Raw genomic sequence first — 22,906 nt, 5'->3', positions numbered from 1 at the left:
GTTATGAACGAGCTATGTTAGATCGGTATTATGGTTGTCAGAGATCATTAAGCACGAACTCTAAATGACGTTCAAAGTGACCACGCAACTTTTGAAATTTTCCACCGCCATCGCCGGTTGAAAAGAGCTTGAGATGAAATTTCACTCTTGCGATCGTTGTTCTTTCATATACAAAGTCATTAAAGGAATAGTCTGCTTTTTGTATTATCAAAGAAGCTTAAACTGATTATCTTTACTGATTGAAAGAAGAAATGTCTACTGAATCTGCTTTGTCCTACGCTGCTTTGATCTTGGCTGACGCTGAAGTCGAAATCACTTCTGACAAGTTGTTGACTTTGACTGAGGCTGCCAACATCCCAGTTGAAGGTATCTGGGCTGACATCTTCACCAAGGCCTTGGAAGGCAAGAACTTGAAGGACATGTTGGTCAACTTCAGCGCTGGTGCTGCTCCAGCAGGTGTTGCTGCTGCTGGCGCCGCTTCTGGTGAGGCTGCCGGTGAAGCTGAAGAGGAGAAGGAAGAAGAAGCCAAGGAGGAATCCGATGACGACATGGGTTTCGGTTTGTTCGATTAGGGTGGTTTTATAAAGTTATAGTATACTTAGGCACTTTTAATCAAAATCTAATTCTTCGAATCGATCAATGCAATGAGGATCATCGATATCTAGCTTAAAAAGCGGTGAGAGATGACGATCGATAACGGTAAAGAGATGTTATATTAAGTGATGGCTTCCCATTATACAATGTACATAAAACATACCAGAAGATGTAAACTAGATGAAGGCACGGTTATGGAGTCTATTTCTTCTTTTCAGCTTCAGCTTCAGCCTTCTCTCTGGCTCTCTTTTCTCTAATACCCTTGAACTTCTTGTCGGATCTGGCCAATCTCAAAGTTCTGAAAGCGGATTCACCGTTGTCTTCAACAGCTCTGGTTTCAACGTCGGTAGCTGGTTGGGTAATTGGGAAAGCAGCAGCAGTAGATAGAACTTGCTCAGCTTCAGCCTTACCGTTTCTTGGGAAGACAATGATCTTGGATTGGTATTCCTTCAATCTTTGGACGTTGGCGTCGAAGATCTCTTGGTTTCTGTTTTGACGTCTGTGGTCGACAGCAATACCAATGGTTCTGGCGTAGGCGGCAGTTAGACCAGCAGCCTTAACTTCAGCCAAAGTGAAACCTCTGCCAGCTCTGACCTTTCTGTTGTACTTGACAGTTGGAGCTCTGACAACAGGTCTCAATAGATCCAAAGGTCTTGGAGCAATCTTGGCAGCCTTGGAAGCTCTGGCGTTACGTCTAGAAACCTTCTTACCAGCTTGGTCGAAGTGAACCTTGACACGTTCTTGCCAGTGCTTTCTGAAGTGGTTCTTCAAAATTGGTAAGTTCTTGGAGATAGCTGTGACGAATGGTTAGTAAATCAATCTCTATAGGAAACAACCGTGGTTCGTTAGGCAATCTTCTTGTGCATTTCCGCTCCAGATCCGTCTATGGCACGGATTGTTCATCATTCCAGACTATTGTACATGTCTTTGCCTTCATCTCATAAAACCATGGCCTCAACACACGTTTATATCAACTTTCACATACCCATTGTTGCTTGATTCCTGCTTTACCTTACTTGCAAACTCACCAATATCAGATTGACCATCAAGTATATACAACTTTGGAATTCTACCTACGGGACACTCGTCATGCCGGAAAGTCGGCAAGCTGCCTGAAGCGTCTGCCAACCTCTGTCCACAGCTGCTGCCTAGCAGCACAATGACCTCAGCCCAGCGTGAGCCCACGGCGCGAATGGTCCTCCCGCTAGCACCGCCGAATTCCTTCCAAAGCGTCATGAGACTTCAGCCCACACGCGCACCTGAGCAGGATATTTTCATGGACTGCGAGATTATATAATGTACGGATGCTTGTCCGTGGTGTAGTGGTGCATCCAGGCTCCGACAGTCAAAAGCAAAAGTGGGACTGTCTAATTGTTCAATCCGTACATCCAAGAGAACCAAACAATCTCGCGTTGGTAAAAAATTTTTGCTTCCACCGCTGCCGTCGGCCTGGCCTTCCAGGGAGCTCCGTCCAGCTCAGTTCATTGATACCCCAGCAGACGGCCTGTCGATGGAACGGTTCTGCCTGTAGCCTCGCAGGATCTCTGTCCAACATGCCGTGGGCCGTCTGCTGGTGGAAGGAGGATGAAGCTACGGGGTCAGGTCCACTTGTCGATGCGGCAGATGATACGCACTGAAGAAGTGGTAGAATCGCATTATATTTGGAAAAGGTGGTTAGGTACAAGTAGTTGCACATAATCAAGAGAACAAACGCAAGATGTCTGCTGTCCCAAGTGTCCAAGTATGTTCGAAGATGAGAAAGCTCAGCAGGAGTGGAGAAATGACCAACGACGATGAAACTTTGACGGTTGAAAAATACGACCACTATTGACATTACTTTGAGTTGTCCGTATTGGAAAGGGCAACGGATGCCGTAAAATATATTGTTTGGATGATATTGTCACCGTTTCCACTCGCAATGCCGTTTGACAAGGATAGATTACTAACCATGCGTATAGACTTTCGGTAAGAAGAAGTCTGCTACCGCTGTTGCCCACGTCAAGGCCGGTAAGGGTTTGATCAAGGTCAACGGTTCTCCAATCACCTTGGTGGAACCAGAAATCTTGAGATTCAAGGTTTACGAACCATTGGTCTTGGTTGGTTTGGACAAGTTCGCCAACATCGATATCAGAGTTAGAGTTACCGGTGGTGGTCATGTTTCCCAAGTCTACGCCATCAGACAGGCCATTGCCAAGGGTTTGGTCGCCTACCACCAAAAATACGTCGATGAGCAATCCAAGAACGAATTGAAGAAGGCCTTCACTTCCTACGACAGAACCTTGTTGATCGCTGATGCTAGAAGACCTGAGCCAAAGAAATTCGGTGGTAAGGGTGCTCGTTCTAGATTCCAAAAGTCTTACCGTTAAGAGGACAGAGATCGCCAAAGCATTCTATCGCGGCTCTTGTTTTCTCAGCTGTACTACATTGTACAACATTTTACTTACATACACTGTATAATTTAATCTTACGGGTAGAACGTTATCAATTGGCTCTCGTCAACCAGCTTAATTATTCCCAATTACTGGCGCATATTTCAGTTTATAGGCTGCGCCAACTTCTCAAACTGTGACGCGTAAGGGTTCACGTGGTGTAGCCTAACAAGCATAAACACAACAAACGCGACAACAAGGATAAGCTTAAATATACACAAACAGGGTGTCAAGGCAGTCAATTGGTGATTCAATCGCTCTTATCTTAGTGCTAATCCGTTGGGTGGGTTGAGCAGCTGATACAAGCCAATTTTAGCTCCAAGAGAGTAGCTAATTTGATCAGTTTATCCACGGTGTGTTTGTGACAGACGCGTTAGTGATAAGAGCTATCGAAGGGATTTACAGGCTGAAGATGTCAGATAATATAACCGGTAATAATGAGCTGTTGGCAAAAGAACTCGTTGCAACTGGACAATCTTCTGTAATGAGCGATGACAAGGCTTTCAGCGATACAAAATTGTCTGAATTGGATCTGGCCATTGTCAGAGCTAGGTCTCTTCTTCGCACGTTAAACTCTGGAATGGTCAACAGCCCAATTGAAGAAACAAGGTTTTCGCCATTAATGGAAGATCTAGATGAGCCTGGGAAATCGCTGACAAAACACGGTATCAACTGTACACCACGCGACTCAATGGAAGGCGGCCACGAGGAAGCGAACATTGGCACCAAATCTTCGGAAGAATCCGTGATGACAACCATATCATCCCTCATGAGAGCATTGGATGACTCTATGAGACAAATTCAGCAGCTAAAACTGAAAAATATGCTCCTCAAGTCGAATAGCGATAACTTACAATCTTCCTATGTTGTGGAGGAGAATCTGAGAAAACAGCAGTTCGAGCGAATGAAATACCAATTTCTTCTGGAAAAAGAGCAGCTTATAGAAAAGCTACGTGCTAAAGAGAGCAAGGTGGCCAAATATAAGTCTCGTGTTATGGAGAAAAATCGACAAATCAATAAGCTCACGAGGATTCTGAACGATAGCGCAATTTTGGATACCTCCGCTAGTGAGACTTCCGATTCTACCACCAGGAGATCTGTTACGAGCATACCTTTGAGTTCGAGCTCAAAGTACAAGACGTCTGACATGCTGAAGACGCTTGGACTTTTAGCGTCGCAAGTATTGAAAGATGAAGTGGATGAGGATTCCGGTAATCAAACCATCCTGCAGGTGGCAGATAATACAACAGATTCTGAGGGTTTGCATACACCGATATTTGATGATCAGCTGCGGCTTCCGAGCCAGGTTTCTGGTGATCGAGCTGCTCCGCCGTCCTACTCAATTGCAAAAAATTAACCGGTTTAGTATAGCAACGGTGACAGGCCACAGTACGTGCAATGAAACGATGATAAATGTGGCGTAATCTGGAAAAACTGCCCAGTTTTTTGTATGTAATTAATTATATCTACAATTTCTTGATGAAATTGAATTTAACATTTAGCTCCGCGCACCAAACTTTTGAAGTGAATCTTGCGAGGTGACATTTTGCGAATAAGATGAGTTTGAAAGGACGTTATAATCAGCCATAGCATCGTTCGATCACTTAACTAGAAGTTTCTATTGAAATTTACGTACATAATACAAAATCCTTTTTACCAAAGCAATAGCATGCTTTGGGAGTCATACTATCGCAGAGGTAACTTGTGGGGAACTACCTAATTGTTCAAATAGGTCGAAGGGTCGATACCTTCCTCTGGGAATTCGGCAATCTTAACATCGAAACGTTCCTGAATTTTAGTCAAGACTTCTTCGTCTTCCTTCGAAGACACAAATGAGATAGCCAAACCCTTGGTACCAAATCTACCAGCTCTACCGACACGGTGCAAATATTGATCTGCCTCAGTTGTTAAATCATAGTTGATAGCCAAATTGATACGCTCAATATCAATACCTCTACCAAAGACATCGGTGGAGACACATATACGTTTCTCAAAGTCTTTAAAAGCTTTGTAACGCGCAATACGTTCCTCTTGTTTCATATGTCCATGAACAGTGATGGCAGGGAAGTTAGAAGCGTTCAACAGCTTGGTTAGTTCATTTGCTCTCGAAGTCGACTTCACAAAGATGATAACCTGGTTGAACTCCAGATCGTCTAATAGTTGAGCTAATTTACGGTTCTTCTCACGCTCCTCCAGCTTGATATAATACTGCTGCAAACCATGTAGTGTTAGTTTAGCCTCATCGTCGACAAAGATCTCCAATGGGTTCTGTAAGAAACGTCTGCAAATTGGTCTAATTTCCTGCGAAAGGGTGGCAGAAAACATCATCACTTGCTTGTCTCTAGGGGTAGCCCTAAAAATTTCTTGGACATCCCTTCTCATATCTAGCTCTTCCAAAACCTTGTCACACTCATCGATGACAAAATTCTTGACGTGGGATAAATCGATCATCTTGTCTCTAACCAAGGCTTTCAAACGACCAGGAGTAGCCACCACGATATGAGGAGCTGTGTCTTTATTCTTCAATAGTTCAGCGTCCTTTGCGATCGGAGTACCACCATAAAAGACGGCGGTCTTGACATCTGGCATATACTTGGAGAATCTCAAGTACTCGTTACGAATTTGATACGCCAATTCTCTTGCGTTACAGATGACGACCACCGAGACTTCGCCAGGAACTGGATCCAACTGTTGTAAGGTCGATAAAACGAACACAGCAGTCTTACCTAGACCGGACTTAGCCTGGCATAAGACGTCAGTTCCGTGAATGGACTGAGGAATTGTGTGCTGCTGCACTTCTGATGGATGCTCAAAACCACAGTCAATAATAGCCCTTGACAGCTCAGGCTTCAACAAGAAATCCTTGAAACCTGTGGAGTGGATACCCACATAGGAACCCTTCTTCTCGTTATCAGCATTATTGGTTTCAGCAGCTTCAGTATTCCCCTCGTTAGCAACTTCGGCGTCAGCAGCCTCTTTGGCATCTACCTGAATCTCTTGCTCATTGTCAGAGTATTCCAATAAATCCTCTTCCCCTTCATGCGACATTTTCAATTCGAAACCACTTGCTTAAAAATCAACTGAGCTCAAATATGCAGGGATATTGATGGAAAAAAGCTCTGAAAAGCTATCGAAGTGCTTTAGATCTTCCAAATCGGTTTACTTAACAGCAATCTAGTCAAACAACTCTTCGATAGTCGTGTTATTTCTTTACTTATTGAATTATTTCACCTCGCCACCGGCGCGACTCTGAATCACTTCATACGTCGCAAATTTCAAAGATAATACCAAATAAATTGGAATCGAGATTTGGCATTGAACCAGGATAAGCCTCCTAAGATTTGTCCAAAGGCTCCAATGGCGACCTGTAATTGCTGGATTCATCTGTGCTCGATCGCAAACTCATCAGAGAGTCAATTGATGCGATTTGGTAGCCTACCGGGACAATTGACATCATTACGTAGATCAACTATATAGGATGTCATTGAGGAAGAATGGCCCTGATCTTGCGGAATATATCCATTAAGGTGGCCTTCAGAGAAGGGTCTGCGAGACCGCGGTACAGTTCAGCTTCATTTGTGTCGATGAGGTTGATGACGTCCTGCAACTGCGACAGTGATGAGTTTTCGAAGATATTGGCAGATGCGACTGTCGCAATTTGTGGTGGAAGCGGAGGCGGAGGCGGTGGAGACAGTGGCCGATGGCTGTCTTGATGCTGTTGCTGTGTCTCTGTCAGTTTGGGGGCAAGGAAATTACTCTCCACATCCTGTCCTCGGTCTGGCGACGATCGCAGTGTTGATGCGAACACGTTTAATTCATTGTCTTGGGCTGGGTCGTGGCTTTCGATAGAGGGTGGCAGAGTCTCAGTTTGCGTTCGTAGTATTTGGGTGAGCTTCGCTCTCAAGGCTCCCAAGTCCAGATCAACATGGTGTAAAACGGTATCTGTTTCCATGTCGGTGAGTTGGCTCGGCACCATCGACGAGCGGCGCGTCACATTGCTGACGACGTTCATCATCTGCTTTGATATGAGCTGTTGCAAGATTTGCTGGTTCCAGGGCACTGCGAGGAACCGTCCCAAGTGAACCATGTCCTTGGCTGTCGATGGATCCCAGTTGTAGCGGTCGCTGAAGCCCTCAAACACCACCAAGGGCACAATTCCTGGACTTAGATTCGAGCTGGAGCAGCAGCGTTCGTATATGCTCGCAAACACCGTATTCAACTTCTCTATTTTATGGTGCTTTTGCAATTTTTCGTGTCTGTTCATTATGTGTTCTGTGGCGGGATCACTGTCCCGAAGGTTCTCATGGTCGATGTTTTCATGTCCATCCATAATTGAGGCCGTTGGATCCTTCCCAGCGTCTCTCTGCGCATATGACTTACCAAAGTAGTCAGGGAACATTACCAGATGCGGTTCGCCGAATAGTGTAATAGATAGGTCTCTCGGTTTCACCTCAAAACATGCGAAGATGCTTGTCATGCTAGGTTGGTGGACAGATGTTTTGGCGATATAATAAAATGGTTCATCCTGCGGCAGCTGTTTGATGGTTTCTTGCAATAGTGGTATGAAGCACCGCCAAAGATATTCGAAATTGCATCTACAATTCTTAGAGTTGGACACTCTGACATTGAACCTGCTGGACAGAGTCCCGTAAATCAAATCATTATCATGACGTCGCGTAAAGTTATGCACCCATTTTTTACCTAGCGAAACCCCGTCCGCGAGAGATGTGATGAAGTCCTTCAGATGAGTCAGGTTTATCGTATTCCCCAACGAATGGCATAGCTTTTTCGTCTGCACCAATAACAGCTCTTCCTTCTCCATTGAGATTTTCATTTGTTGACTGTGTGCTCTAGAGGACATCGAATATGTGCTAACCGCGCTAGCCACAACGGCGCTCCCTGCTTTGTCATTGCCCGGTAGCAGTGCTCTGTTCTTTAGCCGATCATACAGCGTAGACTTGGGCACCTGAAAGAAAAGCGCTATCTGTCGAATTGAATGCTTTTTAATATTCTTATCCGCAGCATGCGCGTGCTTTTCATTCCGCATGAACTCAAGAGCCTGCTGTATGCGTTCCTCCTTATTCGTCGGCAACGGCTCATTGAAGTTCTCTGACCAAACATCCTGTATCGACGCTACAGCTGCAGCCGCGGCTGCGGTCAGTGACGGATCCGTCACTGACTCGCTGAATCTCTTCCTCCCAGCAGCACCGCTTCTTTCATCAGTATAAGTCTCCGGACTGGCCTCATTGCCGGAGATGAAACTAGGCCCCATCTCTGGGGACAGTGACACCAATTTTTGTTGATCGTAGTTATTCGCATGTTCTGCGTTGTCGCGGGACTGTTCCTGCGATCCTTCCTCGGTGCTCCGACCCGCTCTATGATTAACAAACTCGTCGTTCTCAATCTCATGATCATGATGATGATGCGAGTGGTCAGAAGTATCAAACGGAGGCTCCAATGGTAATTTAAGCGCACGATCTGCTGCAGTCTCCATAGTCATAGAACCATTCATTGGTAAGACAGCTCACCCAACGACCGCTGACTAGTGGCAACACTCTAGCTACGCAATAAAGGATCGCACGGTCTGAAATAGCTTGCTACTCTTCACCTGAACCACACTCACTTCAGCTCACATCGCAAGCCTTTGGTAACTATAGGGCAGAGCATGGCCTTTAGGTTTACGTCACGTGACGAAAGGCCGGGTGATCTGAAACTTTTACTGAGAAAAATTTCTAAGAATTTAGCCGCCGAGGCTGTTATCAGTAAGAAGATTAGTACAATAATTAGGATTATATGTAATTGGTTTATACACGACTTGCTGTAGTTTAAACGGAAGAGTCTCTGCCCAGGAAGTAGACCTTAGCCCAGTCCATGGCGACAAGAACTCTGTTTCTGAAGGATAGACACATGGCCAAGTAGGCGGACTTCCAGAACAAAAAGGTGAAGGAACCTGCAGATCTGTACTTGGACTCGCCGACGGCAAGATCGGCGATGGCTTTCTCGGAGCCGATGTAGGCAAGAGCACCCATGTGGTGGTAGTGGAATGGTTCGATTTGGTTCTGCAATCTGGCCAGTTTGGATTCAAGTTGGGAAGCGTTTCCCTTACCTTGGGCGATTTCCCACTTCAATTGATCAATCTTGTAGAGCTTCTTGAACACCTTGGCGAGGTACTCACCTTCCTGGTGAGCCACTTGTGCGGTTGGGAACAAACCTGGGTAGAAAGTACAGTCACCAACGGCAAAGATGGAACCTTGCGCACCTAGCAGCTGCAATTTGTCGTCGATAAGCAGTCCGCGTCTGGAGTTCTGTTCTTCCAACTTGGTCATCAATTTCTTGGAGACCTCTCTTGGCGCGTTACCAGTAGCCCACACAAGGACACCGTATGGCATCTTTGCCACATCGTCGCCACATTTGGCGGTGATGTGGGTCTTGTCGACGTTCTTAACCATGGTGTTCAGTCTGAGGTCAATTCTATCACGTTTGAACAAGTCCTGAGCATAGTCGACAAGGGTCTTGTCGAACATGTTCAAGATGTTTGGCAACGCCTCGACAAGGGTCACCTTGATCTCTTTACTCAATTCGGGCATCCATTTGCTCAAGTCCTGGTCGACGTAGTCTCTCAACTCAGCGGCAAACTCAACACCGGTTGGACCGCCGCCAACAACAACGAAACTCAACAATCTGCTCCGCTCCGGGTCGTTTGGCGACAAAGTGGCAGCCTTCTCGATACTAGTCATGATTTTCATCCTGATCTCCTGCGCGTCCGAGATCTCTTTCAAGAACGACGAGTTTTCCACCACACCTGGGATACCAAAAGTAGTTGGCTGAGCACCAACACCGTTAACCAAATAATCGTATTTCAAGTCCATCTCGTATTCGTAGTCCTCGTTCACAGACTTGATCTTGACGGTCTTGTTCTGCGGATCCACATCGAGAGCCTCGGCCTCGTAGTAGTGGACCTCGCCGGGAGCTCTTCTAGCGATGCTCCTGACGGGCTCCACGATAGACTTCAGCTCGATGGTACCGACGGGCGTCGAGGGCAACAGCGGCGTGAACAAGAAGTAGTTTCTGGGAGACACAACAACCACATTGTACAGTGTTGTATCCAGGTTTTTCAAAAGAGACACCGCGCCCCAGCCGGAACCGAGAATCACCAAAGTCTTACGAGGAGACCCGTTGCTGAACGTGGCGGTCTGTGGCTTCTGCGGAGCCGGGTTTTTCTCCCGGTACAAATGGTACGAAACGTACGCGGTACCCAGCAACCCAGACAACAAAGTCAACTTCAAAGCCGCCTTACCGGCTCTCTTGAAGAAAGAGCCCTTGCCAGCAACAACAGCAGCCGCAGGCTGCTGTTGTTGCAACGCTCTTGGTCCAACACTGAACGCTCTTCTCGACACCGCGCGCGACCTGACCGCCGCCAACCTAGCCGAACCTCCAAACATTGTGCACTTACTCAGCTAAATTTCCCAAACAACAAACTGGCCTGCCAAACCGATATAAATACACGCTGCCTGCCCCGCTTGCTACCGGAAATAAGAATATTATCAATGAAAAAACTAAGCCGGGGTCAAAAAGAAACTCCAATCCCCTGCCACTAACGATCTGGTCCTTTTCAAGCTCCTTGAAGGTTGCAAACCACCGTGTTTCCAAATAACAACAGTTATTATCTCCACTATGAGTTTATATATACCCAGCCGATGCGATGCAATATAATACCAATATAACAACGTAGATCCGATATCTGGCCAGCGATGATGCCGCAGCTCATCAGAAGACGCAAGAAAAAAATTTTCGCAGGTCGCTACCCGGAGAACCGATTCTCGCAATTGACGTCGCACATCATTCTGGACGGGAAGCTTGGCCCCCCCTTTTCGCTGCAAGCGTTTTGACTGGAAGCCATGGCCGCCTACTGGAAGGTGCTGGCTGCAGCACCAGCGGTAACGGTGAGGGAAGCATGGCTAGAGGCAATCAGAGGGAGCTCGCAAGACAGAAGAATCTGAAGAAACAGCAGGAGAACGGCAAGAACCAGAAGAAGACGGGAGATCCGAAGAAACGGATGGAATCCGATGCGGAGATCTTGAGGAAGAAGCAGGCGGCTGCAGATGAACGCAAAGAGGCCGAGAGGGCAGCCCAACTAAAGAGTAAGAGATAGATTGGCTATTTAGTTGTTTGTATAGGTTAAGCGGCGAGTTGCATGTGCTCCTTTGCCTCGGCGGCCTTTTCGACCTCGTACTTGAAGTCGTAGTAGGATTTCTCGAAGTGATGTATGCGGACAAAGCCGTCTTCGCTGCCCGAGGTGTAGGAGGTACCCTGGGGGCTGACGGCGACGTAGTTGAGGGGGCCGAAGTGACCCTTGACTCTGCCGATCTCCTCCTCGAAGATCTTGTGGTAGAAGCGGGCCTCGAACTTCCCCTCGCGGGCGCTGGTGGTGGTGACGTCTCGGGCGGCCTGGCCGCCGCCGAGTATGACAAACTCCTTGAGCGGGGTAACGCAGGCGCTGTTGAGCGGGCAGTCGGCCTCGTAGCGCTTGAGCACCTGCAGCGTGGCGACGTCGACGATGTAGGCGTTGGAGTCTCTGGAGGAGGTGATGAAGTATGAGCGGTCGGGGGAGAACTGGATGTCGCTGACGTTGGAGGAGTGGAGCTCGATGGCGCCCTCGAACTCGTATGTCTTGGTGTTGTACTTGCTGACTTTGCCGTCCTTGTGGCCGGCGATGATGTAGCGGCCCTCGGCGGACCAGCCGGCGACCGAGGCGGCCGCGAGGCCGTCCTGGGTGGTGATGCAATGCACCGGGTCCTGCACAAACTCGAGGATCTCGTTGGTTTGCGGGTCTCTCTTGAGTTGGTAGACGTTGATGGAGCCGACGTACTTCATCACGTCGTCGAGGATCGCCAGGATGTAGTTTCCACAGGGACTGAATTCGACTCTCTTGACGGGCACGGGCGACGACCACGTGTGCACGTTCTGCCCGTTGCAGACGTTCCACACCTTGATGCTGTAGTCGGCGCTACCGGTGACGCAGCACTGGGTGTAGCGGTCCACGTCTATCGACCAGATGGTACCGGTGTGGCCCTCGAGCGTGCCGAGCCTCTCGCCGTTGATCGAGTACCATACGCTTGCGACGTTGTCCTTGGAACAAGTGAATACCAGATCGCCCTCTCTGTTGTACTTTACCTGTGTAAGGGGACGCTCGTGTCCCACCAGCATGATAGGTCTCATCTTGAATAAGCTGCGGGGCCTGTTGCGAGTGCTCTCTGCTGCTGTGCTGGCTCATCGTCGTGGAGTCTCTTGTAGTTAAGCTTAGAAAATTTTTCCAGTCGCGCGCGCTACCGGGTAACCCGCTGCACTGGCAGCGCTACTTACAACTACAAAAGGCGGTTCAGCAGACGTGCTCGACGTTCTCCTTGTCCTGGGCGAACTCGCCGAGATCGACCTTGAGCTTTCTGTTGAACTGCTCGAACATAAAGCCCAGACAGCTCTGGGTGATTGCGGCGTCGTATCTGCCCTTGCTCGACTCGTCGCGGATGAACGCGTGCTGTGCGGCGTTCAGCTCGAGGAATGTAAAATTGACACATTGCTCTCTGAGGCTCTGGCGGATCAGGTCTCTTCCCGCTGGCGGGACGTGTGTGTCCAGCGTGCCGAAGATCAGCACCAGCTCCTGGTCCTTGGTGGCTTCGCGCGAGACCCTTTCGAGGGAATCGTCGTTCTTGTTCAGGCCGAGCGTCTTGGAGTGAATGTCTGTCGGAAAGAACAACGTTGCGCACGAGACACGCTTGTCGAGAAGTGCTCTGAAAGCGAGGTGTCCCCCAAGACACATGCCGGTGGCACCGATCCTCTTGCCGTCAAAGTGTGGCAGCGACTGGAGCAAGTCGCAACACAGCCTGTTGTCCTCGTCGTACGAGGCCAGCGGCTTCTTGATCTTGAACTCGTTGCCCCTGTCGGTGCCCTCGACGTCGTAGGTCAGAGGCTCCGGGCCGACAAAGTTGTGGTAGATCGCGGGGGCCACCACGACGTAGCCCTCGGACGCGATCCTCTGTGCAAATCGACGTACGGGACCGGTCACTTGGTAAATTTCGCTGTACACTATCACACCGGGGAACTTGGCGCAAGGGTAGCCTGTCAGCCTAGGCGTGAACACGTAGATCCTCAGAGTGGACCCGTAAGAGGTCCTGACATCGTGGTAGTTCTCCGTAATCAACATCGCTGGCAGATTCTGGGTTTGGCCAGTTCACCGCAGTTCTAGCACCGGCCCTCAACTTTTAAACCTCTTGGGCGAAAAACTAAGCAACAGCGTCGCAACCAAAGAAACAGATAAGGGAGATAAAAGGATCGATGCCTAGATGTCTTAGGCGTCACCGCAAAGGGTATCCAATGCAGGATCGGCCTGCCGGCGACCGAAAAGTACTGCCACCACCACCAGTGGCAGGACCCGCGCGCTCCCGTCCCCAACACCCCGAACGTATCGGGCTACATATACGTCTACACCTATAGACACATGTACGATGCAATTCTGGAGGGCGGCCGCCGCGAATTGCCCTGGCTACTGGTCGACGACTCCGTCCTGTCGCCGGCCACCGCGGTGGCCAGGCGACCCTGGAGCAACCATACCCACATCCTATGCAAGATCGGCATGACGACCAACAGGTCCGTGTCCGCGCGATTGCAGCAGTGGCAACACGCTTGCAAGCACCCGGTCGTAAACCTGACACCGGAAACAGTCGAACCGTTGCTGTCCACGCAGCGAAACCGCGAGACAACGCTATCAAGACTACTCAGCAAGCTCACAATCTCTCGCAGCAAGACACCAACCTGCCGGCGCGAACTCAACGTACCCTCCTACAAAGACGGCGGCTTCTGGGTCGCGGCGCGCGGATCACTGTCGCTTCCCATGGTAGAAAACGCAATACACAGACATCTATGGGCAAGGCTCGGACAGGGACTCGTCTACTGCTACGGATGCGATTCGGATGGTCCCAAGAGACACAAGGAGTGGTTCAGACTACCAATCTCCGAACTACCACGGCTGTTCCGCACAGTGGACTCTTTCTGCCGTGGCGTCTCCGATAGCTAGGCCAGTACATACCGTATACCATGGCAACCGTGTCTTGTCGCCGACCGAGCGTCGCTTAGGGGCGCCCAAGCAACCTGTGACGGGCTGCGGGCTCCATGGTAGGACACGCCTGGAGGCGGGAAAAATGTTGAGGCTCAAGGTAGATGTATATAACCTAACTAGTGGTGGCGCTACAGCGGACGCTACCGAGCAGCTAGGCTGGTCGGACAGGGGATTTTTTGCACAGCGCTCATGGGGACCGTGGTGAACTCTAGGACAAGGATAAGAGACAGACCGTTTCGGAGTTTTCCAAGACACAATGGATTGAACTGGGACAACGAGATTTTCAGCGTGGAGAGCAGTTATAACCACCGCCCCGGCGGGGGCGGTGGTTTTGGCACCTTGCCCGTGCTGGGCGGTTCGAGCGACTTCAAGGAACAGAGGGTCTTTAAACTGGAACCGATAAAAGAGACGCCTGGAGACCACTCGACTCCCGAGCTGCAAGTGCAAGACAGCGCTTTGGCCGAGACAGGTGCAAGGAGCCCCGAGATCGCCAGTCTGACCGCGTTCAAGGGCAATCTCAGGAAAAGATGGACCGACAAGATGTGTGCGATTACGAAGAAGCTGGATTTCTTGCAATCCAAGATGTTCGATCTCATCTGGGTGTCGATCCTATACCTCAACTACTTGTACCCCCAGATTTCCAGATTTGTTGAGTATGTTTCACAGGGTGTTCCTTTTTAAGCGTAGCATAGACAGCTTACTAACAACGCTGACCCCGACTGGCGCATGAATAACGATGGAAGAGAGGGAAAACGAAATGGAGGCAGGGCGAAGAGGTCCGACCGCTTGCCGCGATTTTGGGGCATCGGGTCGCTTGTCCGTGAAAATCGATCCAGGAAAGCGATGATGATGGACGGTGGATGATGGCAGACACAAAAACAGCTAAACGAAGCGCTGGAGGCTGGGATACTCCGCCGTCGAAACACGAGCCTCCTCAGCTGCGCTCTGTAGTGTTTTCCCTTACTTTCGTTCTTGTTTGTTTGCACTTAGGGCTATGATTGAATCAGTGGGACTGCAGATAAAGAAACAGAAAAGAGCTGGAGTGGTACTTCGCGGGTGCGTTCTGCGATAAGCAAGTCGAGAGAGATTATCCGGGTGCAGATCGGTGAAGTGTCGATTCGGTTCAAGCAGAGACCTTACTCTACGATTTTCTTACTGTCGGTCTCGTGTGCCGGAGCGATCCCTATCGGCCTTGTTTTGTTCGTGATGGCGTTATTGTCGTCACTGTATTTTTTGACTTATTTTGTTGTGTTTGTATCGATGGGGTTTTTTGCGTCAGTGTTCATCGTTCCGCTGCTCACCGTGTCGTTTGTGTTTGCCTCGTGTGTGGTCATATTCGGGTTTCTCAGTGATATAACGTTCAAGTTTGCCCAGGTGATATATTTCAAGACGGACCACAGGCTGAAATCTACGCTGGGCAAGATGGGCGACCATACGACCAAGGCCGACAGCAGAAGGCCCCAGGTCATGAAGAATTACTCCTCGGCCAGACTCAAGAGCGCTCACTCCTTCTCACAACCGTCGACTGCGACCAGTGCCATCGCCAGGCCGTTAGAGGTTCGACCAGATCAGGCATGCGGGTAACGCCGTGAACATCTATCTAATTTTTTTTTTTCTCATTGTTCAGCCAGAGTCGGGAAGATCGTGAGCCTTGGCGAACTAGCCGTGAGCGACCACCCTTCCGCTTCCCACGACGGTCTCGCAAAGCTGGAGAAATTGGGTGGAAGATTAACATTTGAAATTTAATATTCTATCAGATATACTTTATTTTCCCTATCACCTTAGCTATATAGTCGGAAGAGTATCCAATCGTATACTGGGAGTGAGATTGGTAATGAGGTTGGCTGGCGTACTATTTGCCGTATGCACGCTGGTGTCTAATTGTCTGGCGTTACAGGCTAGAGACGCCCATTTGGCGTTCCCCAATTCGGGGAAGAGAGGTATCATGATTGGCAAGATCGATAGCAACACACAGGAGATGCAAAAACCACTTGTGATTGATAACTCTACTGGTGAGATAGACTTCAGTTTTGCCATTGAAGCTCGTGATAGGCCTTCGCAAGTAGCTTTGCTGCTGGGATTGCCCGAACGTGATTTGGAGGTGGTTATGGAACCAAAGGTTACGGAACATGGAGAGCTCATAATGTACAAGTTCAAGATCGACCAGTCGACGGTCCCGAAGGCGTTGCTGTATTTCGCGCAAGCCGAGGAGCAACCGCTGACCGCGTCTGTTATCCTAGCTAAACCTGAAAACCACAAGAACAATGTCCTTGCGTCGCCGTTCAAGATACGGGTGGATCTTGACGAAGCGGTTGAGTACAGGAGGCCCGCTCGGTACGGAGCTAAGCCGGAGATTATCCATGAGTTCAATCCCGAGCCAAAGACCGCCCCTTGGAAATTGGTCCAGTTTTTCATCATCTTGATCGCATTGGCCACTTTTGGTTTGGTGATCGCTTGGATGTCCTCCGGCGCGCTCAACTTCAACAGCGTGCCCACGAATTTCAACGTCGTGTACCTGCTCTTTTTCATTCTGTCCATAATTGGGTTTGAATATATCTTCGTCCGGTACTACGCTGGTACGAGTATCTTTGACACTTTGTTCGCTGTATTATACCTCGCAATTCCTTCGCTGTGGCTGGGTACCAAGTTTTTGAGAAACTTTGGCGAGACGATATAAAGAAGATCACGACTTCACTACGTATACCTTTGAATTGCAATACTCTGTCATTTTTCATCGACATAAATGTTCTCAATCTTTCTGAACCCCCAAAAATTACCCTTGGAACCACCCCAAAACGGTTCATTGAAGTCATTAGCTGCCACAATTTTGCCTTTTATGAGTCCCATAGGCAGCGCATTGTAAGTCCTTGAATCTAACGAATGTGACAAGTTGTCGCCAGTGACCCACACATGTCCTTTAGGTACCTTGATATACGAATCAAAACTCTCATCGTAATCCTCTGAGCATCCGATTGGATCTTCCGGTAAGTGCAGCTTCTCGTTGCCCACTGTCTCTGAACCAAACACTTTAGACTTCATGCTGGGATCGACCAGTATAATGTCACCGGGCATCCCTGTGATTCTTTTACAAACGCGATGATCCGGATCGCTTGGTTTCACAGCAACGATACAATCTCCAATCTGGCAGCCTCTCCCATCCTTGTATTTCTTTATGGCATGCACATAGTCGTTGGTGGCAGCCAGAGTCGGTAGCATTGATTCACCCCTGGTCTCAGTGAACTCGTACACATGGTTATGTACTATATGGACAAAGCAAACTGCTCGGATGGCATACGAGAATGTCTTGCCCCAGGTTCGAGCAATGGTCGTCATAGTCGCTGCTTCTTAGCTAGTCCTGTTACCATTATGCGTTACATCCATTGATATCGTCTACAATTATCACGAGAACTTAGTATAAACCATCTACTGAAGCTATATAAACAGATAGTTCAAGTCAATCAAGCCTAGCTGGGCCACTCAGGCCTCCATCCGCCTGATTTATATCGATAATTTTCTTTGATCTTGCCGTGCCACCTTTCTGATGAGTACCCACCAAGATGAAGCTTCGCGCAGCCTCTTTGCCCCAACTTCAAATGCTTAATCACTTGTCGGCATAGCTCTGTGCTCACATTTTCCCATGTATGTCCATCCCTGACATATGGTAGGAAAATTAGCAATGTCTTGAAGTAGCTTTTGTCCAGGCTCAAAGCTAGCTCAGACGTCAGGCCATCGTGGAACCGATTTAACGCAGCCTTAGATGAAATATACTCAATGGCAAGACCCGGAGTCGTTAGAGTTAGGATACTGGTCAAGTTAATAATATAAAAACTTGTCTTTCCGTTCAGAAGTCTTCTTGTCTGAGGGACAAGCACATTCATAAAATACTTGGTCGTAACCATGACACTAATGACATTAGAATCGGTATATTCCTGTAATCTAGAGACAGCATTGTTCCCGAGTAGGAAAGAAGGGCAGAACGTCGTATTTAAGCCATGCTGCATATTGTTGATGAGTAATTTCAAGGGCAATTGCAGTGCTTGCACTTTCGTCAGTGCTTCCAGCACAGATTCGGGCTTCGTAAAATCCTTGCACTGCACAAAGCTGTAGTTTCTATCCATTATAATTGCTTCCCTGTCATCCAGGATCACTTCCATATCCTTTGTGTCCACATTGACCACATAGAGATTCCAGTCGATTGCCAAGGCCAAACAGATTTCGATACCTAAACCCTCCGAAGAACCACCCATTATCAGGACACCGATCCCATCCTCTAGCGTTACACCGGCTCCCAGGAGGCCATACAATGCATTGGCAACACTGAACAACTTCCTTGACATCACTGATTTTTACCTTAGTCTGGCTTTTATTTTGATTTATTTTGTGACGCCGAATTTGTGACGCTGTTAGAAAACATCGCAACTGTCTAGTAATTATCGATAAAATGGTGCTGCTGAAGTATGTCGAATGCAAGATGATCTCCCATTTCTGTGACAGGCCTTTCTATATATGAATTGGATGAATAATAGGCTTCTGCCATTCGGGAATCTTCATAATAGCCGGGACACTAGTCTCGAAGTCTGCAGCAAGCGCACTAAACAAAGGCGACAAAGGCGAACAATCAAGTCTTAGCTACGGCTACAGCGACTTGACTCCCGCAGAATTTTCACAATTGCATGCAATCGATTTTGTATACTTGATTGTAAGCTGATCTTTGCCAGCGAGTTTGTCATATGAAAACTGCGCTGCAGGAACACAGATGAGCACGACAACTTGTGTACAAGATAAGACATCAACCACCTCGTAGCGGCATGGGAGTCGCCGCAGCGGAGCAGAAGAAGCTGCTAGAGCAGCTTATGGGTAAAGAGTCCACTCATGGGCGCAGAAATCAGTCCTCTTTCAACAATCAACGAAGAAACCTGGGACTTCATGATCCCAGAATATGCAAGTCATACCTGGTAGGAGAATGCCCCTACGACCTATTCCAAGGCACCAAGCAATCTCTAGGCCGTTGTCCGCAGATTCATTCCGCTAAATTCAAGATACAGTACGAGAAGGAAAAGAAGAGAGGTGTGTCGTTCACTGAGTTCGAAAGGGAATACTATGCTATACTTGCAAAGTTCGTCAATGACTGTAACGGCCAGATTGCAGTTGCTCTGAAGAAACTGGAGCACACTCCCGAGGAGAAAGAAAAGATTCAACAGGTGACGGAAGAGCTGACTGTTTTGGACTCCAGGATCGGCCTCATGATACAAGAGATACAATCTTTACTAAAGGCCAATGAAGTGTCGCAAGCAATGGTTCAAAGTATCAAACTGCAGGCTATGCAGGAGAGAAGGCAGGAAGTTGCCAAAAAAGTGAGGAACATAACCGAGAAGGTAGGCCAAAGTGCACAGCAGAAACTACAGGTTTGCGAAGTATGCGGTGCTTATATATCCCGACTCGATACGGACAGAAGACTGGCAGACCATTTCATGGGGAAAATTCACCTGGGATACGTCAAGATGAGAAAGGACTACGAGCTAATGAGAAAAAGGTTAAACAGATAGGAGAGAGGATAGGACGAGAGGCAATTAGCCTACAAAGCCGCGATCCGCTGCTGATTGGAGGAGCCGTTCCGTTTTGCCAACGAGTGGCTGCAGATTCGGCCTATATGCCATATTGTGGCATGCGACGCGATATTGCAGAGGCACTGCAAGAAACAGGATAAATCTGATCCAGCCTTTTGCTCGTCTTAAAATTTTGCAAGTATTGCTGCCGTTTTCGGCATCGATTCCCTTCAAAAAGTCACTATATAAAAGGACCCTTGACACGGAGAGATGAAAGCCATGACAGCAAACTTTGGTGTAGTACAATCCAAGCATTAACTAGTGCTGTATATCTACAATGGTTGTCAACAGAGCTGTTACTTTCATCAGCCATTCCACACCTGCTTCTCTGGTACAGAAAGAGCTGGACCTTGACACTTGCTATCGGGAGGATGAGATTGTTGTACAAGTGTATGCCGCCAGTTTGAACCCTATCGATTTACTAGTCCATTCTTTTGCCTGCTGGCCCTTTATTGGATCTTACGAAAAGACGTACTCTAGGGATTACAGTGGTGTCATCGTGAAGAGAGGCGACAAAGTCGACCCTAAATGGAAAGTTGGCGATAAAGTCAATGGGCTTTACAATCATTTATACGGCTACCACGGCTCTCTGACGGACTATCTAGTGCTGAACCCAAAGCAACAGCCAGCGATCACTCATATGCCGAAGCCTGCGGACTCCAAGTATAACGATTTCGTTGTCAATGCAGCATGGCCTTTAGTTTTTGGCACAGCTTACACTGCTCTTTTCAACTACGGACAGAAACTGGGACCGGACTCGAAGATACTGATCATTGGAGCTTCTACCTCTGTCTCTTATGCCATGCTTCAAATTGCCAAACATGAAATTGGAGTCAAGACAGTGGTAGGGGTTTGTTCAAGCAAATCGATCGATTATAACAAGAGGCTCGGATACGACTACCTTGCCACTTACGACCAGGGGCCCATAGTCGAAAGTGTCGGCAAGATATTGGTTGGCGACCTGAACAACGAGAAATTTGACCTGATTTTCGATTCCGTCGGCAACAGTGAATTTTTCCCCGTCATGGACAAATTCTTAAAGCCAAAGAAGGATAACTCGTACTACATTTCGATTGCGGGAGACAGAAAAATGGATTATTCCAACCCTAGACTAAGAGATGTCTTTTCTACCATGGCCAGAATATTGAGGCCTTTCAAATCATACAATTATGCCTATTTCTTCCTTAAACCACAATCAGACTACATGGACTTGGGCTCCAAGATGATAACCGAGGGCACCTACGAGCCTATCATCGACTCGGTTTATGCCCTGAAAGACTTCCAAGCAGCAATAGATAAGCAAAAATCCAATAGAGCCAAAGGTAAGCTTGTCATCAAAGTCAAGGACGACCTATAAGAAGCTCAACGGTATGAAGTAGTCATAGTTATATATTCCATTCGCTTGTTCTGTAGTATTTTCTGTCACCTTGCGGGCGGGTAACACGTCGAAAAATTTCAGCTTCGGCTGGTCTTAAAGGTGAGCAGTATGTTGATGAAGTGATACGTAGGTGTATTTCAACTGGGCTATATCTACATTCGAGACCATTGAGAGGTCCCTACGAGATGTTCGGGACCAATAGTCAGCCCAGTACCAGCAGCGACCGATTTGCGAACCTAACAGTTAACTTTAATCAGCAGCAGCAACAACCGCAACCTCAACAACAACCAAATCAGGCGAGTACATACACCTCTCAACAGTTTCAGAGTGTTCCACAGACTCAACAGCAGGCATTTTTCTCACAGGGGTCACAAAATCAACTGGGCTCCTCGCAAAGGGAGGCTGAATGGTACAATAATCCACGAAAGCGGGCCATCCCACAAGCTATAGTTAAGAGGACCACTAAGAGGTCTCCGTCAGTTGATCCTAGTCAGGCTGTAACCGACAGCAATGCATCCACTCAACGGTCCGGGTTCAATAGTCTGAGTTTTGGATCAAAAAAGGACATTCGAGGTCTTCCATCAACACAAAGCATCAAAACCGGCAAAAGTGGAGAACACAATACCAGCATATTAAGCTCTAATGAGGCCCCACCTACAGTATCCCTATATGACTGGCAACGCGAGGACGATTTTGGTGCTATGGTGCCACTTGGTTCTCAGATAGGCTCTGAGCTGGGAAAACCGTCTTCTGAAGAGAAAACAGAGTCATTACCGAGCTCGATATCGGCTGCGAGGAAAGACGGGACTCAACCAAATGTATTTGATAGAAATAGTATTTTGGAGTCTTCGCGGAGCGGTGTGAACAAGATCGATAAGAATGGCGCTCTAAGTCCCACTGCACCATCCATTGAAGAAAGTGCAGTTATTGTATTTGGATATCCTGAATCTATTTCGAACCTTGTTATAAGACATTTTTCGAAATTCGGTAGCATTTTGGAAGACTTTGAAGTACTGAGGAACAGTTCTGGCATAAACGCTGCAAGCTTACGACTACGTAGACGTAAGTCTGATAACTTTGAAAAGAAATATCCAATTTTTACAGGTGACGGATGGGTAAAACTGACTTACGATTCGTCCTCGGCAGCAGTGCGAGCTTTACAAGAGAATGGACAAGTCTTTGGCGGTTCTTTGATCGGATGTGTGCCCTACAACAAAAATTTGGTGGAACAGCTGGCATCTTGTAAAATAGAAAAAATGGATGACATTGGAGGTGTTAATTTCTCTGTCAAGCAGTCATCACTAGATGAATCTATTGAAAATCCTTTATCCAGCTCAGCTAGTCCTCTGAGCGGTGAGCGTGATGAGCAGATAATTGGAACTAGAACACCGCTTGGTGGCTCCTCGAACCAGGTTTCCGCGAGCGGCAATATTCTGGAGCACCCCAAAATAACGTATCTCAATCGAAGATTACATCTAAAGGACGGTAAGAAACTGTTCGCTCACAGTGGCTCTCCTGGCAGCAATAACTTTCTGCAGAACCTGGAGCTGAAAATGCGTCAACAAGAAGAAAGTAATAAGCAACAAGCGGGTCTCTTGTCCAAAGTTAATAATTGGTTATTTGGCTGGAATGAGCTTTGAAATAGGGGTGCAGGATTGTCTCTTCTCAACACCTGGTTCAAAAGGCTATCTAATTATCTGTATACCTTCAAAGAACATTGGCAATTTTGGATGCTTCAATGACAACTGTAGGCAGTTAATGGAGAACGGCTCTAATTGGATCCTTC

The 22,906-nt window shown here is 47.9% G+C and overlaps 19 protein-coding genes across 19 annotated transcripts; 11 read left to right on the top strand and 8 right to left on the bottom strand.

The window, feature by feature from the left end:
- Nucleotides 1–251: 251 nt before the first annotated feature.
- Nucleotides 252–572, top strand: RPP1A (ribosomal protein P1; the record flags this gene model as incomplete). The annotated part of the gene is made up of 1 exon (XM_037281279.1): nucleotides 252–572. One exon carries the CDS (start codon nucleotides 252–254, stop codon nucleotides 570–572), a length of 321 nt encoding a protein of 106 aa, XP_037137174.1.
- Nucleotides 573–795: 223 nt separating this feature from the next.
- RPL13A (60S ribosomal protein eL13) lies at nucleotides 796–1,583 on the bottom strand (the record flags this gene model as incomplete). Its single annotated transcript, XM_037281278.1, has 2 exons — nucleotides 796–1,388; nucleotides 1,580–1,583. The coding sequence occupies 2 exons, from the start codon at nucleotides 1,581–1,583 to the stop codon at nucleotides 796–798; spliced, it is 597 nt and encodes a 198-aa protein (XP_037137173.1).
- Nucleotides 1,584–2,311: 728 nt separating this feature from the next.
- Nucleotides 2,312–2,960, top strand: RPS16B (40S ribosomal protein uS9; the record flags this gene model as incomplete). Its single annotated transcript, XM_037281277.1, has 2 exons — nucleotides 2,312–2,335; nucleotides 2,553–2,960. The coding sequence occupies 2 exons, from the start codon at nucleotides 2,312–2,314 to the stop codon at nucleotides 2,958–2,960; spliced, it is 432 nt and encodes a 143-aa protein (XP_037137172.1).
- Nucleotides 2,961–3,435: 475 nt separating this feature from the next.
- FDO1 (Fdo1p) lies at nucleotides 3,436–4,380 on the top strand (the record flags this gene model as incomplete). Its single annotated transcript, XM_037281276.1, has 1 exon — nucleotides 3,436–4,380. One exon carries the CDS (start codon nucleotides 3,436–3,438, stop codon nucleotides 4,378–4,380), a length of 945 nt encoding a protein of 314 aa, XP_037137171.1.
- Nucleotides 4,381–4,739: 359 nt separating this feature from the next.
- Nucleotides 4,740–6,071, bottom strand: SUB2 (ATP-dependent RNA helicase SUB2; the record flags this gene model as incomplete). Its single annotated transcript, XM_037281275.1, has 1 exon — nucleotides 4,740–6,071. One exon carries the CDS (start codon nucleotides 6,069–6,071, stop codon nucleotides 4,740–4,742), a length of 1,332 nt encoding a protein of 443 aa, XP_037137170.1.
- Nucleotides 6,072–6,504: 433 nt separating this feature from the next.
- HG536_0A03110 (uncharacterized protein) lies at nucleotides 6,505–8,535 on the bottom strand (the record flags this gene model as incomplete). The annotated part of the gene is made up of 1 exon (XM_037281274.1): nucleotides 6,505–8,535. One exon carries the CDS (start codon nucleotides 8,533–8,535, stop codon nucleotides 6,505–6,507), a length of 2,031 nt encoding a protein of 676 aa, XP_037137169.1.
- A 313-nt stretch (nucleotides 8,536–8,848) lies between these two features.
- On the bottom strand, nucleotides 8,849–10,465 carry HG536_0A03100 (uncharacterized protein; the record flags this gene model as incomplete). The annotated part of the gene is made up of 1 exon (XM_037281273.1): nucleotides 8,849–10,465. One exon carries the CDS (start codon nucleotides 10,463–10,465, stop codon nucleotides 8,849–8,851), a length of 1,617 nt encoding a protein of 538 aa, XP_037137168.1.
- A 512-nt stretch (nucleotides 10,466–10,977) lies between these two features.
- HG536_0A03090 (uncharacterized protein) lies at nucleotides 10,978–11,175 on the top strand (the record flags this gene model as incomplete). Its single annotated transcript, XM_037281272.1, has 1 exon — nucleotides 10,978–11,175. The coding sequence occupies one exon, from the start codon at nucleotides 10,978–10,980 to the stop codon at nucleotides 11,173–11,175; it is 198 nt and encodes a 65-aa protein (XP_037137167.1).
- A 26-nt stretch (nucleotides 11,176–11,201) lies between these two features.
- Nucleotides 11,202–12,242, bottom strand: TIF34 (translation initiation factor eIF3 subunit i; the record flags this gene model as incomplete). Its single annotated transcript, XM_037281271.1, has 1 exon — nucleotides 11,202–12,242. The coding sequence occupies one exon, from the start codon at nucleotides 12,240–12,242 to the stop codon at nucleotides 11,202–11,204; it is 1,041 nt and encodes a 346-aa protein (XP_037137166.1).
- Nucleotides 12,243–12,402: 160 nt separating this feature from the next.
- Nucleotides 12,403–13,224, bottom strand: HG536_0A03070 (carboxymethylenebutenolidase; the record flags this gene model as incomplete). The annotated part of the gene is made up of 1 exon (XM_037281270.1): nucleotides 12,403–13,224. The coding sequence occupies one exon, from the start codon at nucleotides 13,222–13,224 to the stop codon at nucleotides 12,403–12,405; it is 822 nt and encodes a 273-aa protein (XP_037137165.1).
- Nucleotides 13,225–13,518: 294 nt separating this feature from the next.
- Nucleotides 13,519–14,094, top strand: HG536_0A03060 (uncharacterized protein; the record flags this gene model as incomplete). Its single annotated transcript, XM_037281269.1, has 1 exon — nucleotides 13,519–14,094. The coding sequence occupies one exon, from the start codon at nucleotides 13,519–13,521 to the stop codon at nucleotides 14,092–14,094; it is 576 nt and encodes a 191-aa protein (XP_037137164.1).
- A 231-nt stretch (nucleotides 14,095–14,325) lies between these two features.
- On the top strand, nucleotides 14,326–14,817 carry HG536_0A03050 (uncharacterized protein; the record flags this gene model as incomplete). The annotated part of the gene is made up of 1 exon (XM_037281268.1): nucleotides 14,326–14,817. One exon carries the CDS (start codon nucleotides 14,326–14,328, stop codon nucleotides 14,815–14,817), a length of 492 nt encoding a protein of 163 aa, XP_037137163.1.
- A 525-nt stretch (nucleotides 14,818–15,342) lies between these two features.
- LDO16 (Ldo16p) lies at nucleotides 15,343–15,720 on the top strand (the record flags this gene model as incomplete). Its single annotated transcript, XM_037281267.1, has 1 exon — nucleotides 15,343–15,720. One exon carries the CDS (start codon nucleotides 15,343–15,345, stop codon nucleotides 15,718–15,720), a length of 378 nt encoding a protein of 125 aa, XP_037137162.1.
- Nucleotides 15,721–15,970: 250 nt separating this feature from the next.
- On the top strand, nucleotides 15,971–16,813 carry SWP1 (dolichyl-diphosphooligosaccharide-protein glycotransferase; the record flags this gene model as incomplete). The annotated part of the gene is made up of 1 exon (XM_037281266.1): nucleotides 15,971–16,813. One exon carries the CDS (start codon nucleotides 15,971–15,973, stop codon nucleotides 16,811–16,813), a length of 843 nt encoding a protein of 280 aa, XP_037137161.1.
- Nucleotides 16,814–16,860: 47 nt separating this feature from the next.
- Nucleotides 16,861–17,469, bottom strand: IMP1 (endopeptidase catalytic subunit IMP1; the record flags this gene model as incomplete). Its single annotated transcript, XM_037281265.1, has 1 exon — nucleotides 16,861–17,469. One exon carries the CDS (start codon nucleotides 17,467–17,469, stop codon nucleotides 16,861–16,863), a length of 609 nt encoding a protein of 202 aa, XP_037137160.1.
- Nucleotides 17,470–17,600: 131 nt separating this feature from the next.
- SRL4 (Srl4p) lies at nucleotides 17,601–18,473 on the bottom strand (the record flags this gene model as incomplete). Its single annotated transcript, XM_037281264.1, has 1 exon — nucleotides 17,601–18,473. The coding sequence occupies one exon, from the start codon at nucleotides 18,471–18,473 to the stop codon at nucleotides 17,601–17,603; it is 873 nt and encodes a 290-aa protein (XP_037137159.1).
- Nucleotides 18,474–18,944: 471 nt separating this feature from the next.
- Nucleotides 18,945–19,682, top strand: LUC7 (Luc7p; the record flags this gene model as incomplete). The annotated part of the gene is made up of 1 exon (XM_037281263.1): nucleotides 18,945–19,682. One exon carries the CDS (start codon nucleotides 18,945–18,947, stop codon nucleotides 19,680–19,682), a length of 738 nt encoding a protein of 245 aa, XP_037137158.1.
- Nucleotides 19,683–20,019: 337 nt separating this feature from the next.
- Nucleotides 20,020–21,099, top strand: YIM1 (Yim1p; the record flags this gene model as incomplete). The annotated part of the gene is made up of 1 exon (XM_037281262.1): nucleotides 20,020–21,099. The coding sequence occupies one exon, from the start codon at nucleotides 20,020–20,022 to the stop codon at nucleotides 21,097–21,099; it is 1,080 nt and encodes a 359-aa protein (XP_037137157.1).
- A 206-nt stretch (nucleotides 21,100–21,305) lies between these two features.
- Nucleotides 21,306–22,760, top strand: HG536_0A02980 (Nup35/Nup53 family RNA-binding protein; the record flags this gene model as incomplete). Its single annotated transcript, XM_037281261.1, has 1 exon — nucleotides 21,306–22,760. The coding sequence occupies one exon, from the start codon at nucleotides 21,306–21,308 to the stop codon at nucleotides 22,758–22,760; it is 1,455 nt and encodes a 484-aa protein (XP_037137156.1).
- Nucleotides 22,761–22,906: the final 146 nt, after the last annotated feature.

The sequence above is a fragment of the Torulaspora globosa genome, chromosome 1 (assembly GCF_014133895.1).
Source record: "Torulaspora globosa chromosome 1, complete sequence".
Taxonomy (NCBI): domain Eukaryota; kingdom Fungi; phylum Ascomycota; class Saccharomycetes; order Saccharomycetales; family Saccharomycetaceae; genus Torulaspora; species Torulaspora globosa.
This window is presented reverse-complemented; position numbering and strand designations above follow the sequence as displayed.